We start from the raw sequence: 13105 nt of genomic DNA, 5'->3' as shown, positions 1-13105 counted from the left end.
ACATGTATCCCAGCTAAATATCGTAAGACCTTCAAATTGAACAGGCGGCAGCTTGGTCAATCCCTGGTGGACTTTGTGAGACAGCAAACCAAAGCTTTTACCAGCTGGTATAAAGCGAGTGGTGTCTCTAACTTTGAGGAGCTGGTGCAGCTTATTCTGATTGATAACCTGCTGGAGTCTGTGGGACCAGAGGTTCGTGTCTTTCTGCAGGATCGTGACTTAACCACTGCATTGGAGGCGGCCAGGTTGGCTGATACCTTCGAAACGAACCGCTCCTTGTCCGAGCGGTCCCGTCTCTCTTTTCAACAGTCTGGCGTGAGCAGAGATCGACAACATTGGAGAATGAAGTGCCAGCCGGAGGGAGAGCGTCTACGACATCCAACCAAGTCACCTGGTGAGCCACGCTTCTCAACATATGGTCCCCCTGCGGAGAGGCAAACTACTTATGGAGCATCTCGACAACAATATCCAGAGAGGCACCAGCCAGAACGACACCACTTGCAACGTCATCAGGGAGTAAAGGGCAAGCCTGTCGTCTGCTTCAGGTGTAATAAAGTAGGTCATATCAGTTCCAACTGCCCCCAAAAACCTCAACCCATCGGGAAAATCTCTAATATCCCTAGTAACATGTCCCCTAGAGAAGTAGAAAAAGGTATGGCCCCTTATTATTGCGAAAGTCTTATTTCCCTTCAGGAAAACTCAGAACCAACTAAAGTAAATACCTTTAGAGATACTGGAGCATATTGCTCACTTGTCAGAGAAGGAATATTACCCCTTTCAGAGAATACTTCCTTGAATTCATCAGTTTTATTGGAAGCCTATGGAGGAACTATATATTCTGTTCCTTTGCATAAAATTTATGTACAGTGCAAATATTACACTGGGTACTTGACTGTAGGTATCTCAAAAGGATTTCCCATGAAAAATGCCATGTTATTACTGGGTAATAACATTACTACTGTTACTTCGTGTCCTGAACCTATAATGATTAATGCTTCTCCAGTGTTGGCCATAACTCGGGCAACATCCCAAGGGCTGTCTGGGGAGAATGTTGACCTATCCTTGGACGACTCCGATCTCGGAATAGCCACGTTGTTTTATGAGACACACCGGCCGGAGTCTCGTAAATCAAGTGAACAGACCCCGATCAAGCCTTCCTATTCCCAGGTTGCAGGATTGCCAGATGTCTCTGTTTCCATGCCCGAGGGACTGTCCTTCCGGGAGGAACAACGAAAGGACCCTTCTTTAAAATTCGCTTTTCAGGCAGCCATGGGTAAATCCTCTTTGGGTCATCCAGTCAAGTATGAAGTTAAAAATGATTATTTGGTATGCACTGAGACTGGTAAGGAGACAGAGGGCCGGCAATTATACGACAGGTTAGTGGTTCCAACCAAGTATAGACCTCAGATATTAAATATAGCTCATAATACGTCATCAGGAGGTCACTTAGGAATTACAAAAACCTTGTATAGAATCACAAAAGAATTTTATTGGCCAACATTAAAGAAAGATGTGAAGAATCATATTAGGTGTTGCCGAGAATGTCAGCAAGTTGGAAAACCTGGACATTCTATTAAACCTGCACCTCTCCAACCCATACCTGCTGATGGAGAACCTTTTGCAGATTTAATTATAGATTGTGTAGGTCCACTACCTAAGTCAAAGTCTGGAAATCAGTATTTATTTACAATTATGGATAAAGTAACCAGATATCCTGAAGCGATCCCAATGCGTAGTATCAATACTAAAGCTATTCTCAAAGCTTTAACAAAATTCATTTCTTGTTTTGGCATTCCTAAAACTATACAAAGTGATCAAGGTACTAACTTCACTGCCAAAGCATTTAGGGAAGTATTAACTAGGTTAGGGATAATTCACAACTTATCCACTGCCTATCACCCTCAGTCCCAAGGCGCCTTGGAAAGATTCCACCAAACATTAAAAACAATGATGAGAAGTTTTTGCATGCACTTTCCGACAGATTGGGATGAATCTCTACCATTGTTGCTGTTCTCAGTACGAGAGACGGTGCAAGAGTCTACAGGGTATAGTCCGTTTGAGCTGATCTTTGGGCACAATGTACGAGGTCCTCTTCGGGTGCTCAAAGAAGGATGGATGGGAGAAGACGTAAGCTCAGCACTCTACAACCCGTCTTCAAGGTTGCAGGTGGCACGTGAGTTAGCCACGGCTAAGCTAAAGACAGCTCAAAGTAAGATGAAACAGAGGTATGACAGAAGTGCACAATTCCGCTCCTTCCATCCAGGAGACAAGGTGTTGGTGCAGGAACCTATACCTGGCCACACCTTGAAAGCTAGATTTACGGGACCTATGCAGATAGTAAGTAGATTATCTGATTTAAATTATGTGGTAGCTCCCATTGATAAGACCTCAAAAACAAAAACTTACCACATAAATCAAATCAAGGCCTTTCATACACCAGATAAAGTCCCAGTAATGACTCTGTCCTCTACCTCTGAGGACGACTCTGACTCTTTGCACTCTATCTCTGAAATTAATACTAAACTTTCAAATTCTGTCCTCCTCAAGGATCCTAGCCCGTTAATGGATGGATTATCTGAAATACAAGCAACCAATTTAACTGAGCTTCTACAGTCATATCCTAATATTTTTTCGGATGTGCCGAAAAAATGTACGTTAGGTTACCATGATGTAGATGTGGGAAAATCTAAACCAATTAAACTCTCCCCCTACAGAGCTAATCCTGAAAAGCAAAGGTTACTTCAGCAGGAAGTAGACTTCTTGTTAGAACATGGTTTAGTGGAGGAGTCGTCTAGTCCATGGGCTTCACCGTGCATCCTAGTAAAAAAGGCTGATGGAGGGTTTCGTATGTGCACAGACTACCGTAAAGTGAACGAGGTCACAATTACAGATGCTTACCCTCTTCCTCGTCTGGATGACGTAATTGACTTTGTGGGTAAGGCTACTTTTGTGTCCAAATTAGATCTCCTTAAAGGTTACTATCAGGTACCTTTGACAGATAAGGCGAAGGAAATCTCTGCCTTCGTGATTCCAGGAGGTCATTATCAGTATACAGTTACCCCCTTCGGAATGAAAAATTCCCCCTCTTCATTCCAGAAACTCGTCCATCAGGCTATTAAAGGACTTGAAGGCACGGCAGCATACCTAGATGATATTGTTGTGGTGTCTGATACTTGGGATCAACACCTACTTAGACTTAAAGCTCTGTTTGAGACCTTTAAGAATTCCCAATTAACAGTTAATTTGTCTAAATCTTCCTTTGGCCAGGCCACTGTCACTTTTCTAGGCCATGAAGTAGGTAGTGGTAAAGTTGCACCTAAACTTGCTAAAGTTCTTTCGATTAAAGAATATCCAGTTCCTCATGATAGGAAATCTCTTCAACGTTTCCTAGGCATGATAGGATTTTACAGAAGATTCTGTAAGAATTTCTCAGATATTGTAGCCCCTCTTACCTCTCTTACCAGTCATAAAGTTCCCTTTAATTGGACGTCAGATTGTAACACTGCTTTTAATAAAGCAAAAAGATTATTGTGCTCTGCACCCATTCTCTTGTCTCCAGACTTCTCCAAACCTTTTTCATTACAGGTTGATGCTTGTGAGTCTGGGGTTGGGGCGGTACTATTACAAATCGGGAACAAGGAGCTGCAGCCAATCGCATACTTTTCAGCCAAGTTCCAGCCACATCAGAGAGCTTACTCTACCATTGAAAAAGAAGCCCTCGCGCTGGTAATGGCTTTGGAGCATTTCGATGTTTATGTGGGCCAAACATCGCAGGTGGTCACAGTCTACAGTGATCACAACCCGTTAGTCTATCTCCAAGCCATGAAGAATCACAACACAAGGCTTATGCGTTGGACTCTCAGGCTGCAGCCCTACAATATTTTTATTAAATATATTGCCGGCAAAGAAAATGTGTTGGCAGACTCTTTGTCAAGAGTCTAGTTTAATATTTTATTTAGGTTAGGATGTATTTGTGGTAACCCCCCTTTCAAGCTCTTTTTTTTATCCCCTGATGTGGGGGTTTTTTTTTTAGTGAGGGGATACGGGCTACCGTCCGCTTGTATCTTGGACCTATGTTGGCTTATCTGACTGCTGTCTCACTCTGAGTTTAGGGTTTGGCTTTCAGGCACTAGGAAAGCTGAGCTCTATCTAAGAGTTGGATGGTGGAGAGGATAGGCGGTCCCATTATTTTGTGCCATGGCGGCACGGTTACCACTGGGAGGTGGCAGCCTAATCCTGAGCCTTCTCGGGGGTGGGGGTGTGGCATGCAAAGAGTACGTAACCTTTATTCGGCGCATGGACACACCCTCATTTACAGGCTATCTCCCCCAACCAGCGAACCAGGTTGCTAAGAGTTGATGATGGGGCCCCATCGTTCAACTAGTGACCAGGTTCTAGCCAATAAGAAGGTGGGATTGACAATCGCAGAGGTTATGTGGATACCGCTCTCCTGTCTGCCCTTGTCATTCCCACTCTAGAGCTGGTTGAAGCACGGTCTGCTATCTTGTGGCTTCTATTTCTGCCTTGCTTACCGTGGAGTGCACTATATTTATCACTGTACATAGTGTACATATTGCTGTTATAATTGGTGAAGGATAATATAAGTCTAAACTTTTTCTACTGTGTTTATTTGCTCCCATTACACCTGGGATAACAGGCCATTTGAAATCCTAGGTTGTAATAGCCTCCCTCACAACTTTCTATAGAAGCCTCCCAACCAGGTCAACCCCAATGCAACCAAACACTCTAAATCAAAACACCCATGCCACATCCAATGCCCCCACCCACTACATTACAAACTTCACCCCCACAGCAACAACCCATAGTTCCTTACCAGGTCTCCCACTTCCCCAACCCCAATATACTTCCCAGACCACAGTCTTAGAAAAGAAGTTGAAGGTGTGGTATACAAATGCAGATGGAATAACAAACAAATATGAGGAGTGGCACGAAAGAATCAGAGACATCCCCAGACATAATAGCACTCACAGAAACAAAACTCACCAGAATAATAACAGATTCAATCTTTCCATCCGGATATCAAATCTTCAGGAAAGACAGAGGGAGGAGAGGGGGAGGAGGAGTTGCACTGCTCATTAAAAACCAGTGGGGTTTTGAGAAAATGGAAGGAATGGATGGCATGGGCGAAAGGGACTACTTAGTAGGAACAATCCAGTCTGAGGGACATAAGGTGATAATTGCAGTAATGTACAACCCACCACAGAACTGCAGGAGGCCAAGAGAAGAATACGATGAGAGCAACAGAGCAATGATCAACACACTAGCCGAGGTGGCCAGGAGAGCACACATGGGGGGAGCAAAGTTACTAGTTATGGGTGATTTCAATCACAAGGAGATTGACTGGGAAAACCTGGAGCCCCATGGGGGTCCCGAAACATGGAGAGCCAAGATGATGGATGTGGTACTGGAGAACCTCATGCATCAACATGTTAGAGACACTACCAGAGAGAGAGGAGAGGATGAACCAGCAAGGTTGGACCTTGTATTCACCATGAGTAGTTCGGACATCGAGGGTATCATGTATGAAAGGCCCCTGGGAGCTAGTGATCATGTGGTTCTGTGCTTCGACTACATAGTTGAGCTCCAAGTGGAGAGAGTAGCAGGAATAGGCTGGGAAAAACCAAACTACAAAAGGGGGAACTACTCAGGCATGAGGAACTTCCTTCAAGACATTCAGTGGGAGAGGGAACTGACAGGAAAACCAGTACAAGAAATGATGGACTATGTAGCAACAAAATGCAAGGAGGTAGAGGGGAGGTTTGTTCCCAAGGGAAACAGAAATAATGGGAAGAACAGAACGAGTCCTTGGTTCACCCAAAGGTGTAGGGAGGCAAAAACTAGGTGTACTAGAGAATGGAAAAGGTACAGAAGACAGAGAACTCAGGAAAATAAAGAAATCAGCCGAAGAGCCAGAAACGAATATGCACAGATAAGAAGGGAGGCTCAGAGACAATATGAAAATGACATAGCATCAAAAGTAAAGACTGACCCGAAGCTGTTGTACAGCCACATCAGGAGGAAAACAACAGTCAAGGACCAGGTAATCAGACTGAGGAAGGGTGATGGGGAATTCACAAGAAACGACCGAGAGGTATGTCAGGAGCTCAACACAAGATTTAAAGAGGTATTTACAGTGGAAACCAGTAGGACTCCAAGAAATCAGAATAGGGGGGCACACCAGCAAGTGCTGGATGAGATACATATAACCAAGGAGGAGGTGAAGAAGCTGCTATGCGAACTTGACACCTCAAAGGCGGTGGGACCAGACAACATCTCTCCATGGGTCCTTAAAGAGGGTGCAGAGATATTGTGTGAGCCATTAACAAAGATCTTCAACACATCATTTGAAACTGGGCAACTCCCTGAGGTATGGAAAATGGCAAATGTAGTCCCAATTTTTAAAAAGGGAGACAGACATGAGGCACTAAACTACAGACCTGTATCTCTAACGTGTATAGTATGCAAGGTCATGGAGAAGATCATCCGGAGGAGAGTGGTGGGGCACCTGGAAAGAAACAAGTGTATAATTGACAACCAGCACGGTTTCAGGGAAGGAAAATCCTGTGTCACAAACCTACTAGAGTTTTATGACAAGGTGACAGAAGTAAGACAAGAGAGAGAGGGGTGGATCGACTGCGTATTTTTGGACTGCAAGAAGGCTTTCGACACAGTTCCTCACAAGAGGTTACTGCAAAAGCTAGAGGACCAGGCACACATAACAGGAAAGGCACTGCAATGGATCAGAGAATATCTGACAGGGAGGAAACAACGAGTCATGGTACGCGACGAGGTGTCAGAGTGGGCGCCTGTGACAAGCGGGGTTCCACAGGGGTCAGTCCTAGGACCTGTGCTGTTCTTGGTATACGTGAACGACATAACGGAAGGGATAGACTCAGAAGTGTCCTTGTTTGCAGACGATGTGAAGTTAATGAGAAGAATCGAATCGGACGAGGATCAGGCAGGACTACAAAGAGATCTGGACAGGCTACAAGCCTGGTCCAGCAACTGGCTCCTTGAATTTAACCCTGCCAAATGCAAAGTCATGAAGATTGGGGAAGGGCAAAGAAGACCGCAGACACAATATAGTTTAGATGGCCAAAGACTGCAAACCTCACTAAAGGAAAAAGATCTGGGGGTGAGTATAACACCGAGCATATCTCCTGAGGCGTACATCAATCAGATAACTGCTGCAGCATACGGGCGCCTGGCAAACCTACGGATAGCGTTCCGATACCTCAGTAAGGATTCGTTTAAGACTCTGTACACCATCTACGTCAGGCCCATACTGGAGTATGCAGCACCAGTTTGGAATCCACACCTAGTCAAGCACGTCAAGAAATTAGAGAAAGTGCAAAGGTTTGCAACAAGACTAGTCCCAGAGCTACGGGGATTGTCCTATGAAGAAAGGTTGAGGGAAATCGGCCTGACGACACTGGAGGCCAGGAGGGTCAGGGGAGACATGATAACGACATATAAAATACTGCGCGGAATAGACGAGGTGGACAAAGACGGGATGTTCCAGAGATGGGACACAGACACAAGAGGTCACAATTGGAAGTTGAAGACTCAGATGAATCAAAGGGATGTTAGGAAGTATTTCTTCAGTCATAGAGTAGTCAGGCCATGGAATAGCCTAGAAAGTGATGTGGTGGAGGCAGGAACCATACATAGTTTTAAGGCGAGGTATGATAGAGCTCATGGGGCAGGGAGAGAGAGGACCTAGTAGCAATCAGCGAAGAGGCGGGGCCAGGAGCTGTGACTCGACCCCTGCAACCACAAATAGGTGAGTACAAATAGGTGAGTACACACACACACACACACACTCACACACACACACACACACACACACACACACACACACACACACACACACACACACACACACACACACACACACACACACACACACACACACACACACACACACACACACGCACACCACTGGAGGGAAAGTAAGTGGGAGAAGTGGAAGAGGTCGCTGATCAACGGACAACAATAAATTTGTTATATCTATACGTGAAAGCTTTTAGAATTAACATATTACAGCAATTAACATAATCGGAAGAGAAATAACATAACTCGTAATAAATTAGTAATTCATGTGATTCTGGGTTACACGTATAGATTTGAATACACGTGTCTTCTTACATGTACAAAACATGCGGCTGTGTTTACATACTGAGATATGAATCCTACATATAATAGCTGCTTTTCAGGAAGAGTCAGAGAGCATCAGTTGAGCTCTGGTCGTTCCAGTGTTCAGACATATTTACAAAAGGTCACTATTCATTACATATACGTTTTATTTCTCTGTCACATTTCATTTCCATACTTATATTTGATGTGCTTTGCGCTGTTATATGAAAACTGTATTTCAAACTAACATGTAGTGACATGAACAGCTGTCTGCATGTTCAATACAGACAGGATTTGGTATGTATATGGCAAACATACGTCATGTGATGACCGAAAAAAATAACTGACATGCTAAGATTATGTTACATTTTATTCGGTGTATGTTACCCATATAGGCTGCCTCCCGACCAGTGAACCAGGTGCTAAGGGTTTAACGATCAAAGGAGCCCCGTGGTTATGCCAGTACCTTGGTTCAACCTGCCAATAACAAGGAAGCCCACCAAAGCTGTGAAGCAACTTGCCTTCACTACTGGTCACTCACTGTTTACAGTGTATTGTGCCTGCATTTACCTCATTGATAACCTTGTCACATGCTTGATTTTGCCTCCTTGTACATAGTGTAAATACGTACATAGGCTATAATATACTGTAAATACCAGCATGGTTTGGTGAAGGAAATATAATTCAATTATACTCTGTTGTCTTTTGCTTGTTCCTCTGCGGTAATCGCATTTGGGCAATGTGTGCAGGCCATATCTAAACCTTTGTTCGTAATAATAACGTTTGTCAAGATAAAAGTACTGCTCCAGTTGCAAGACAGTAATCAAGATTAAGCAAGGGCTTCACATATATGATCTACTGTTTGTACTTCTGGACTGACACAGTGGATGAATGGGAAACATACATCAATGGCATTTGCAGTTCCAATGTTGTGGCGAGAACTGATGAATCACCTAAATGACTGTTACTTCTGCATGGGTAATATGGTTGGATTCTCTAAGAAACACATAAACAACCTAACGTATCCAGATTTTGAGTCAACTCTAAAAAGTGCGCTACATAGGGAGGACGCTGTTATATACCTTTTCCACCTTTTGCTTATGACACTTAACGTGATGACAGTGAAGAAACCGAGAGCAGCAGTCCTTCCGAACCACAAAAATGTGTCTTTGAAGTAACCTCACTTAATCACTCTACAGGAGTTTAATGACCTTGCCGGGACTTTGACCATTCACAGCAGAAGGCAAAACTTCTTGTATCGCGTTTGCAAAAGTGTGAGTTTTTAGCAGAAACATTAAAAATACCTCAACTTCGTGCACGCTGTACAAGTTTGGTGGTATGTTAATAAACTGAGAATGGCATGGTTCTGCATTCATGTAGAATAGTGAATAGTCACCCTTCTCCAGAATGGTGACTATTCACCGATTTCAGTAATGTTAGTTTGAAATCAGTGCTTCTTCACACTGATAGTGAATATCCCTTTATGCCAATGGCTCATGCTGTGGGATTAAAGAAAACATACGAGCCCATGGAAATTCTACTCAAGACTAGCAAGAAACAATGACCCCAAGTGGAATGTGCGAAGGTTCTGCCTCAGGGTGAACACTAAATAATTCTTCACTTCCCAATGCTCTCCTCACTAAAACACAGCTCAAGACAAACTATACTCTAATACTCTATACCCTTTCTCATTCTTCATCACTTACAGCCTTACTCCCGACCTTTTGCAATGCAAGGTTCTTTCTTATAACTATCCCACAGAACCCCGAGCCCGAGCCACCTTCTCTATCCTCTGTAACCTGATCCATGATCCCCTTGCAATGCAGGATCCACCCCCTCCATCTAGCCCTTACCCTCGTCCCGAGCCTCTACTCCCTATTCCCACCCTCTAACACATTGCTAAAATCCAGAAGATCCCCTAAACCCGAGCATTATAACAGACAGGAAATTAGAAAAGTGGTATACAAATAAAGGCAGTGAAAGGAAAGAGATAGGAGTAGAGTCCTCCCAACACAGATAACGAGAAATGATAAGGTAACGAGAAAGGAGAGAGAAAGCTGGAAATGAAGGAGTAACACTGCTGATCAGGAACCAGTGGATTTTGGAAGATGAAAGCGGAATAAATGGAGAAGTGTTATATCAATACATAATAAGGACAATCAAACCAGGAGGACCCAAGGTGAAGAAAAAGTGATGTATAACCTACTTTTAAACAGCAGGCGATAAGTATGTTTAATGTGATAGCAATAACGCGATGATGGACATGATAGCAAACATGGATTGAGGTACCCACGCAACCAATCCCAAACTTACGTTCATGGGAGACATCAGCCATAAGAAAACAGACTAGGGAAGACACAGCTACGACTAGAGGTGATGAACGAGCGACATTGTCCCTCGTGTCAACTCTAAGTGACTGTACACAGCGGCTCCGGGCTGAGGGACTGATTACGTCAAACTATGTGTGTGTATGTGCGTTTGTGTATGAGTATGTTTTTTAAATGCAGTAAAACAATAAACATTTTAAATCTACCTGTTTTCGTAAAGTCTTGAGCAATAGAAGTCTTATGGCCACTATCAGACCGCATTAGAACATGGTCGCCTCGTCGCACCAAAGTGTCTATGGCTTCTGGAAACTGCGGTTGTGTTTTCCATATGAGCTTTCCAACCTTCTCCTTGTCAGCTATCTCCCGGAATATACCAGACTCTGCTGACTAAAAGCCAAACCAAATTTAAATTTATATGTATAGGATACGTATACATACATACATATATATCATGAGTTTTCGCCCACCATGAGGCAGGCCAAATCAATATGGGTTCGACTCCTTGGCAAGTGTTGTTATTGATCAATGCCACTCGTTTCGTGGGTACAATATATATATATATATATATATATATGTGTGTGTGTGTGTGTGTGTGTGTGTGTGTGTGTGTGTGTGTGTGTGTGTGTGTGTGTGTGTGTGTGTGTGTGTGTATGTCGTGCCGAATATGTAAAACTGGTCAATTAGCAAGAACTCATTTAAAATTAAGTCCTTTCTGAAATTTTCTCTTATACGTTTAAAGATATTTTTTTTTCATTAATGTTAATGTAAAAATTTTTAATTTTGCACCAAAAGAATCTTAGAAAACTTACCTAACCTTATTATAACAAGAACAATTTATTTTAGCCTAACCCAACTGTATATATTATAGATTTCTTTACAGTAATTTAATACTAAACAAACACAGTGAAATAAATTTTTTTCGTTAGGTTTAGAATGATTTTGGCGAAATTATTGCATGCACAAATTTTCGCTTGTCCTATATGGCAAGATGAGCTTTGCTATTTATGCCAAGATCGCAAGTTCTGCCTATTCGGCACGACGTATATATATATATATATATATATATATATATATATATATATATATATATATATATATATATATATATATATATGTCGTGCCGAATAGGCAGAACTTTCTATCTTGGCTTAAATAGCAACGCTCATCTTGCCATATAGGACAAGTGAAATTTTGTGTATGCAATAATTTCGCCAAAATTATTCTAAACCTAACGAAAAAAATATATTTCACTGTGTTTGTTTAATATATATTGTAAACAAATCTAAAATATATTTAGTTGGGTTATAAAATAAATTGCGCTTGTTATAATGCATCCACGAGCATATTCGGCACGACATATATATATATATATATATATATATATATATATATATATATATATATATATATATATATATATATATGCATCCACGAGCAAGTCGGTTTTTAGGCAATTAACAGTGCTGCAACTATACAAAGATTGAACCCATGTTATTTTAGCCAGTCTCTTATAAAGCCTGCTAAAATCCACGATGCACAAATAACCCGTACATAGAAGAGAGGAGCTTACGACAACGTTTCGTACCGAAACGTCGTCGTAAGCGCCTCTCTTCTATGTGCGGGTTATTTGTGTATCGTTCCAGTCAGGTATTGTGCCTTTTTTTTATTGTCCGCGATGCTTTAAAAACTGAGCCAACAATGCTAGAAACATCAGGTACCCAGTAACACCGGGCATGTCTCCTGATGCGAACACATACGTGGCTGTGGTAACTCGGAGCATACCACAGTCACGTATGTGCCTTAATCAGGAGACATGCTCAATGTTACCAGTTATCTGATATTTGTAGCACTGATGGGTCAGTGGTTAGAGCATCAACGAATAAACAGAAGTATGTATGAGGGCTAAAAATATAATCTGTAAATTGCCGTCTCCCACCAAGGCAGGGTGACCCGAAAAAGAAACACTTCAGCGTCATTCAAACTATCACTGTTTGCCAGAGGCGCGCAGTTTAGATGTCACTCTAAACCGCAAATATCCCTGATTAATAAGTTAGACTGCAGGAGCTGCACTTCTCACCCCCAGGTTTTAACTCTGGCTAACCGATTTTCCAGAATCCCTTGAGAAAATATAACATTTCTCACACCCCAACAACTCGTCAAGTCCCAAAAACCATTCGTCTCCACCCTTTTATATCACGCTCATACATGCCAGTAAGTCCAAGCCCCTCGCACACAAAACTTTCTTTACCACCTCCCTCCGTCCTTTCCTAGGACGACCTCAACACCCCCCCTCCCTCCCTCCCTCAGCCGTCTTCCACACTGTCTCCTAATTTCCACACTACGAATTCTCTGGATAATATTTCCACAACACACTGCCCATAGCATGTCCTCTGTCTCCAGCCTCCATCTCACTGCAACATTCACAACCCATGCTTTACACTCATATATAAGTGTTGGTACCACCATACTCTCACACATTCACAGAACAAAGTAGTTTTTCAACACTACAATACTGCAACGAGAAAGGAATTGAACCCAGGATATACTGAACAGATCCTGGGAGCCAATATAACTCCAGACGCCTTAAAACACTTGACAACCAGGGGACGACCAGGGAGGCA

The 13105-nt window shown here is 42.7% G+C and overlaps 1 protein-coding gene across 1 annotated transcript in view; it reads right to left on the bottom strand.

The window, feature by feature from the left end:
• Positions 1–13105, bottom strand: part of LOC128687033 (probable glutamate receptor) — a 104013-nt gene that overhangs the window by 11502 nt on the left and 79406 nt on the right. Inside the window, exon 12 of the mRNA XM_053774385.2 lies at positions 10691–10871. Coding sequence (XP_053630360.2) covers positions 10691–10871 — 181 coding nt within the window. The remainder of the gene's footprint in view (positions 1–10690; positions 10872–13105) is intronic.

The sequence above is a fragment of the Cherax quadricarinatus genome, chromosome 7 (genome assembly GCF_038502225.1).
Source record: "Cherax quadricarinatus isolate ZL_2023a chromosome 7, ASM3850222v1, whole genome shotgun sequence".
Taxonomy (NCBI): Eukaryota; Metazoa; Arthropoda; class Malacostraca; order Decapoda; family Parastacidae; genus Cherax; species Cherax quadricarinatus.
Note: the sequence above shows the minus strand (reverse complement) of the source record. Positions and strands in the feature narration are given on the sequence as shown.